Raw genomic sequence first — 7,656 nt, forward strand, 5'->3', positions numbered from 1 at the left:
TGTAATTATATATGTGTTTTCTGATGGTCTTAGGCGACCCCTGTGAAAGGGTCATTCGACCCCCAAAAGGGTCGCGACCCACAGGTCGAGAACCGCTGATTTAGGGGAAAGCAGGCATGTGGCTAGATCACTTGGCTTTAGGTCAAGTGTTATTGTCCTCTACCATGTGTGAAACTCACCAAAGAAAAGTCATGCCCGGCTGATGTGGCTCAGTGGTTGAGCACTGACCCATGAACCAAGAGGTCCCCGGTTCCATTGCTGGTCAGGGCACGTGCCTAGGTTGCGGCCTTGATCCTCAGTAGTGGGTGTGCAGGAGGAAGCTGATGGATGTTTCTCTCTCTTGGTTGTTTCCACCTCTCTCTCCCTCTCATTTCTTCTCTCTCTAAAATCAATTTTCTTAACCAGTCACAGCTACACTCAGTGTCATTTTTTTCTAGTTTCAGGTGCACAGCACAGCAGGTAGTCAAGCTTACACTTCACAGGGGGGTGCAGTGCCCGTCTGGTACCTTAATAGTTGGGGTAGCTACATCTTTTCTTTAGCAAAACCACATTCGCGGTTCAGTAACCATTGATCCTATTGGAGGGTCGAGACCCGCATTGCCCACTCACCTTGGAATTTTATCCCAGGTTTGTGGTTGGGCGTCAGGGAGGGTCAGAAATCCCTGAAAATGCCCTTGAAATGTGAAGGCTCTCTCTCTGAGGAGGGACCGGCATCTTCCCCTTTCATTTCTCCAGGTTGTGTTCTTTTGTTGGGGGAGGGTTGAGGAAGCCCTGGATTTAAAGTGTCAAACAAAAAGACCCAGGAGGGTCCCGGAGAGCCCCTTGCTAGGGCAGAGCTGTGGGCGCAGCACCTGGTTCCAGGGCCTGGCTCCCAGCCCCGATCACGGCCTCATGCTGCTCAAGTGTGAGCAGCACACATTAGCGTGGCAGGGCTCGGGTTTGGGGTTTGTGGATGGGCGTGGCGGGAGGACGGGCGGGGCCACTGTGGGGGCAGCCAAGGATCACCCAGGACGACGACCCATCCATGTGGTGTTGGTGAGTAGAGAGGAAGGACATGGCCCTGCAAACCCTTTTCCGATGGGACACCGTTGCTCCGACTGCCCACTCACTGACCGCCTGTCCCTGCAGGTGCACAGCAAGGACAAGAAGTACGTGTGCAAGCTGTGCAGCCGGGTGTTCATGTCGGCCGCCAGCGTGGGCATCAAGCACGGCTCGCGGCGCCACGGCGTGTGTGCCGACTGCGCGGGCGGCGGCGCGGCTGGGCCCCTGGATGGTGTGGGGGCCGTGGGCTCCCCGGAGCTGTTCTCTGGTGACGGGCCCTACCTGGAGGACCCCGATGACCCTCGCGGGGACGGCGAGGAGGAGCTGGGTGAGGACGAGGACGATGGCCTGGCCCATGAGGACGCACTGCTGGGGGAGGACAAGGAAGATGAGGACTCGCCTCGGGGGCCCCGCAGCCCCTTGGGGTCGGCTGGCAAGGACTTTGCCTGGATCTCCTAGGCCCTGGGCCGGGCACCAGTGTGGTGGCCCTGCCACCCCTCCACCTGTGTGTGCATGCTTAGGGGCCTCCCTTGCCCGGGAGGGCCATCTGAGCCCCGCAGCCCCTCCTCCCGGCCCCTTGGTTCTGCTCCTGCCCCTAGACATACCCGAGGACCAGCCCTGTGGTCTCAGGAGCAGGTGTGGCCCTGCCACGGGGCTCTGGGATCAAACACGGAGTTGGTGGGGGACGGGGAGGGTTCCCACCTATCATCTTTGTGGGTCAGAGGGTCCCCACAGGTGTGTGTGGGAGACACAGCAAAGGGCCTTGGACACATGATGGCATAGTGGCCAGGTCAGGTCAGCACTGCTTGGGTGTCGGTGTGGCCCCGAGGCCACAGGTCTGAGAGATGAGGAGCTCTGCACCCACCCCACGCCCCCAGGGCTGCAGCCCTCCTGCCCTCCATAGCCTCCCGCAGCCCGTTCCCTGCCTGCAGCCTGGCTCTGGAGGCTCCCCTGCCCGGCACCTGCAGAGCCGGGCCTCGGGCCTCCTACAGAAGCCCTGGCCCTGGCCTCTGGGCCTTGGTGCTCAACACGGAGCAGCTGCAGCAGCCCCACCGGCCTGAGGGCTCCCAGGTGCTAAGTGCTGGCGGGGCGGGCAGCGGGTCCATGGGATCCCACTCTTCCATGTGCACTTCTCTGGGGAGCCTGCGCGGCCTGGTCCCCTGGCTCTCTCCACCCTGTCGCACCCAGGCCACGCCTGCTGCCCCACTGGGGAACTAGCCTTTGCTGCTGCTAACACTGGAGGTGGCATCCTGCCTGCCACGCGCCGTCCTGTCCCCGAAAGGGTAACCACGCTGTTTAAGTAGAGACGTGCTGAGATGGGCGCACAGATCGCTGTTGGGCTTTATTCCTCGCGCCTGACCGGGCAGCCGCCTCTCTTTTAGCCTGTGGCCGGGCCCTCGTGCTGCCTTTCAGCGCTCACAGCCCGCTCTCCTTTGTTCCGAGCGAAAAGCAAAGGCTCTGCCTCGCGCACGGCCTGCTGGCCAGCACCCTGTCTGGCTGAGGGCAGACCCTCCTCTTCCTCGTCAAGGCTGTTTTGGCACCTGTTCCTCAGACTCCCACCTCCTGCCGCCTCACTCAGGCACAGCACGCGCCCTGCCAGGGCTCAAGGGTGCCAGAGAGAGCCGCGGCTCTTCCTCTGCCCAGACTGAGCCCAGTGGCTTTTACCAAGTTTCTTATTGAGTCACATCTATTCTTCCCAGTGGAACCCCCCACAAGCCCTCATGTAGGTTCCAGTGGCCCCAGAGGAATAACCTTTCTGCTGGGGTTGGGGGGCCCGCCCTGGCTCAAGTGGGTGCATGGGATATGGTGCTGTCCTTGAAGTCCTGCCCCAGGGGAGAAGTTGCCGCCTTTGCTTTTACTTATTTATTTTTTTAAAATGAAATCCATTCCATCCATTAGAGGGTGCTCTGGAAGGGGCTGTCTGCACCCACTTCCCTCAGCTGCAGACCCTGTGAGCCCGACACTGTGTCCGTAAGAGAAAGGGCCAAGGTCGTCTCAAAACAGGCAAGCCCTCCCCGCCGCCTGCTCCTGCGGAGGGTGGGCCAGGTTGTGTGGGGGCTTCTGGACATGGTCCCTGCCTGTCACCAGGGAGGCCCAGTTGAGCACCCCTGGGCTCTCAGAACTTGTACTTCCCCCCACTTTCTAGCCCCTTTTCTAAACCGACCTACTTTCTTACAAAACACATTTTGAAACCAGACCTTTGCAGCTGACAGGTGTCTCTGGGTTTTGTACTGGTCCCACCTCAGGCCACCCTGCCCACACCCCGGCCGCCTCCACTCAGGACACCTTGGTCTTTCTGACCTGCTCGCTGCCCCTGCTGACCTTTTGGGGGTTCGCTGTCCGTGCCACAGGAATATTTCCTTCCTTGATACCCACACTGTACTGGGAGACGGAGGGCCGTGCGCCCGCCCCAGGCCAGGCCCGCTGTGCAGGCCCAGCAGCGGTGGGATGGAGCGCACACCCCCAGGCGGCAGTGTGTCATGAAGGGTTGTTTTATGTGACTGACCTTTTTTTTAAATCAATGTTTAAGCTAATAAATATTTTTTTTACGAAGAGGAAAAACTGTGTAGATTACATTCACATTTTGTACTTTTTTGTTTGTGTCTGTATTTTGGTGTTGGTAACACCAAAGTTGGGAACCCAGCCAGCCCGCTGGGTGGTCTGTCAGGGGGGATGGGAACACACCAACTTTTGTATTAAGCTCTGGATCCTGACCAGGGGGTTCATTTGGACCCTGGGTTTGGGGAAACAGTCACAACACTGCCAGGACTCAATAGGGACCTCGACTCAAAAGACACAGCTCCTGCTTCCAACTCTGCACATCTCTCTCCATAAAAAAAGAAAATGCAAAAACTGGAACTTTCTGCAATGAGATGGAAGATCACCGTCCTGCCCCTCGTTTGTGACACGTGCAGCTCTCAGGCCACACGGAGTGGCGGTTCGTGTTCGGGTCCTGCCTTGTGCTCCGTGCGCAGCCCCCTCAGAGCTCCTTGCCGGGAGGTGCCCCGTGTGCTTTTCTTAAATATTTATTTTTTCAACACGCTTTCGACCTGTCAACAAAAACAACAAAAACAGGGCCGTGTTTGAGGACTTGATTTTTCTGGGATAATCTATATTCTGTTGACTTTATATTATTATAAACCTGTGTTGGCATTGGAGATGGTGAGCATTTGGGGGAGGAGGTTTTGTGATCGGTTGGGGGAACCCAGAGCTGCTGTCCGCTTCTCTGTTGCCTCGGGCAGGCAGAGAGACCTCCTCCGGTGGGTTTGCGAGTTCTTGTCTGCCTGGGCTCTGGCCTGCCTGCGGATTTCCTTTCTGTGACGGGATTAGCTGAGACATTCTTGCAAAGCGATCACTCAATAAATTGGGAAATTGCTGCTCAAGGAGATGCCTCGTGTGTGTTTGAGACAGGTCCCCGCCCGCGGCCGTGCACTGAGTGGAGGCGGCCAGTGGCTGGCCTTTTGGGGCCGTCTACCCACCAACCAGGCCTGTGGCAGGGTCCCAGATCCATGTCGTGCCCCCAGGAGGCAGGCACGGTTTCTGGAAAAACCCCAAATCTTTCATTTTTCTCCTCGCCTGACACTGCCCAGACGCGAGACACCTGAGCTTCAAGAACATGGTACAAATGTCAGCCCCTGGGCCCTTGAACCATCAGGATAACTGCGACAGGGGAGACCCCCGACCCCCCCCCCACCACCACCAAGTGCATCCAGGTCTGGCTCCCACGTGGCCTCAAACCTGGGCCTATCAGCACCCTTGACAAGTCCATGGACAGGCAGGGAGGACGGCCGCCCCAGGGCCTGTGTGGCTTTAGTAGAAAAGGCTGGTTTCTTCGGAGGCACTTTGAGTGGTGGGACCTCCCCCGCCACTGGGAGTCCAGGGTCACTGACGCCCCTCCCCATGAAAAAGTAGACCCTGTGGCTAGAGAGGCCCTGGGCAGGGGTGGGGTGCAGTGTGTGTTTTCCTGTAAGAACCCTGGTGGGCGGGTGCAGGGCTCAGCCGTGCACCATAGTCCCAGGGGCTGCAACCTGGTGGTGAGCCCAGTGGCCGAGCCCCTCAGTCCAGAAAGCGCTGGCAGGCCTTCTTCCAGCGGCAGGCCGTGCACCACAGGTCCCGGCGCTCCGTGCCGTACACCTTCCGGCACTTCTTGGCGTCACCTCGGGGCTTCCTAGGGGAACACACAAGGAGCATGGAGTGCCATTGGGCTGGGACCCTCCCCACCTGTCGCCTGCCCCTCAACCCACACGCACCTCAGACTGGCACTAAGCGTAGAGGGCACGGCTGGCACGCCGGTCCTGACTGTGCTGGGCTGTGGCTGCAGCTCGGTAGATGCCAGGCAGCCCTGCAAGGAGACAGAGCTGTGATCTTGCTCCTCTCCAGCACACCCCTGGGACCCAACCCCAGCTGCTGCCTGAGTGACCTCACCCACCTGGTAGGAGTGGTCATTGTGGCACACCTGGGGGGGCGCTGCAGGACTCAGCACCTGGGGTGGGGGCAAGGCCAACAGGTGCAGCAGGCTGGGCAAGGCTGGGGGTCTGGCAGCTCCAGGTGAGGGCAGGTGGGCAGCAGGGAGGCTGGGGACATCGGGGTCAGGCTGGACAGCCCATCGGTCAGCACCTCCAGACCAACGCCCAGCTCCGTGTAATAAAAGTCCTCCTCCCGTCACTCTGCTCCGGCTCTGCCTGCCGCCTGCTGGGGACACAGCAGGTGGGAGCTGAAGTGCTGGCCCACTTGGCCTGCCCCACCCCAACCTGCCGGCCCCACGCACCCCAGGTGCACCAGGCGGATGTGTCTCTGCATCCCGGAGGCTGTGCTCAGCACCTTCCCACAGCGCTTCCACAGGCACTGGAACAGGACCTGCCCCGAGCTCTGGGCGACAAAGGCCGTTGGTCAGGCTCGCCACCCATGTGTCCACCCCACCCTGAGCACTGATTCCCGCATCCCCTTACCTTCCTCTTCTGAGGGGCAGGCTCCCCAAACAGGAAGGCTGCCTCTGGGGGCAGTGGGGGTGATGGGGAGGATGGACAGGACTGCTCGCTGGCTGGGTCCCAGCCCCAGTCCCCACTGCTGCTGCTGCTGTAACTGCCTGGTGGCTGCCCCAGGGTCGGGGGCCAGGGCTCCAAGCAGGCGTCTGCAGGGGCACGCCAGGCCCGTGTCAGGACTGCAGCGTGTTCGTGCGCTCTGCACAGACCGCTGGCTGTGAGCCCCTTAACGCTGAGCTTCGCCTCATCACCTATTCACAGGGAAGCTAGGTGGGCACGCAGCCTCTCGGAGGAGGTGGTGGCCAGGAGGAGCTGGCCACGGCAGCCTGGGGACTAATCTCCCTGGAACAGGAAAGGATAAATGCAAAGATGCATGGCCAGTGAGTGGAGATGCCTGCAGGCCTGGGGTACTGGGGCTTTGGCCTCAGTAAGGGCACTGAGGGTCCTAACGTCCATGTGTTTAGAAGGCGGTATTGCAAGCGAGGGGGTTCTGCTTGCCCCCAACTAACATCCTGGAGGAACAGTGGCCTGGCCTCTGTCTCACCTGTGCTTAAGGCTGCAGTCGGGGGCCTCAGCAGGAGGGGGCTGGTGGACAGGCTTGTGAGGGCTGCGGCAGCCATGACCTCATCCAGCTGGACTTTTCCTTGGGGGGCTCTGGAGGACAATGGGGTGGGGGGCTGGCTGGTGGGGCCCAGCAGTACTCCAGACCCCTCCTCGGGCCAGGCACCATGTGCAGGCCTGGCATGTGTGTGTGCACACCAGGCCCCTTCGCTCCAGGCTCCCTAGGCGCTGGCTGGCTGGGCAGCAGGCCCAGCTCCACCCCCAGCTCGTGTTGCAGAGCCCAGATCTCCAGGAACCACCAGGAACAAACAGGGCCTGGGCTGGGGTCTTCCTGAAGCTCGAGTCACTCACACCTGGGCTCTGTTCCACAGCGTCTCCTTCAGGTCCTGGTGCTGGACAGGGGTCTGAGGCCCCACCAGGGCACAAGAGGCCCAGTCCTCCCCCAATCACACATTAACCAGGTTGTGCAACAGCAGCGGTGGGCCAGGAGCCAGGCCTGGGGGCGGGGTGGGGGCTGTAGGGAGCAGCCAGCAGTCAGCAACAGCCGAGGGAAACCTCCAAGTACAAGCGAGTCCCCAGGCCCCAGCAGGGCTGGGCCAGAGCCCGCCCAGGGCTGCACAGCCAGCCCGGGTGTCCAGCACCCAAGGTTTCACGGCAGGGTGGGGGAGAGGAAGGCCAGAGGCCCGGAACCCTGGGGGTCGGCCTCGCGTCCTCTCCTGCAGACTGACAGCGGTCCTCCCAGCTGAGCTCTGGCCCCAGGGTGTGCGGGGGACAAGGGATACCAACACCCATCATTTCTGCTCACCTCGACCAGGCTGGGGAGCTGGGGAGTGGTTCGGGCCCTGACCTGCTCTCCACCTGACCCCGTGTGGACGTCGGGAAGGCACGTGCCCGCGCCCCACCCACCACCCTGCACACCAGGGCGCACGTGTGCGCCCGCCCACTTTGGCGTGGTTCTTATGTTACAGATGGGAAAACTAATGTTTGGGGAGGTTCTTGAGCCCTGAACCCAGACATTAGCTATTTATCAATATAGCTTCCCTGTGCAATGGCACACTCGTGACACTGGGCT

General features: G+C 60.7%; 2 protein-coding genes across 4 annotated transcripts in view; one reads left to right on the forward strand and one right to left on the reverse strand.

Annotated features, from left to right (window-relative positions):
• ZBTB46 (zinc finger and BTB domain containing 46) overlaps positions 1–4,424 on the forward strand; it is a 52,500-nt gene extending 48,076 nt beyond the window's left edge. For all 3 annotated transcript variants that reach the window (XM_015567690.1, XM_015567689.1, XM_006769507.2), the window contains one exon: positions 1,129–4,424. In XM_015567690.1, the coding sequence (XP_015423176.1) occupies positions 1,129–1,500 (372 nt within the window). In that variant the 3' untranslated portion in view covers positions 1,501–4,424. The remainder of the gene's footprint in view (positions 1–1,128) is intronic.
• Positions 4,425–4,578: 154 nt separating this feature from the next.
• Positions 4,579–7,030, reverse strand: SLC2A4RG (SLC2A4 regulator). Its single transcript, XM_006779333.2, is given in 8 exon segments — positions 4,579–5,209; positions 5,292–5,383; positions 5,471–5,577; positions 5,580–5,699; positions 5,702–5,730; positions 5,810–5,910; positions 5,991–6,172; positions 6,568–7,030. Coding segments are annotated over 8 exon segments (819 nt in total). The 5' UTR covers positions 6,644–7,030; the 3' UTR covers positions 4,579–5,097.
• Positions 7,031–7,656: the final 626 nt, after the last annotated feature.

This window comes from Myotis davidii, unplaced genomic scaffold (assembly GCF_000327345.1).
Source record: "Myotis davidii unplaced genomic scaffold, ASM32734v1 scaffold244, whole genome shotgun sequence".
NCBI classification, from domain to species: Eukaryota; Metazoa; Chordata; class Mammalia; order Chiroptera; family Vespertilionidae; genus Myotis; species Myotis davidii.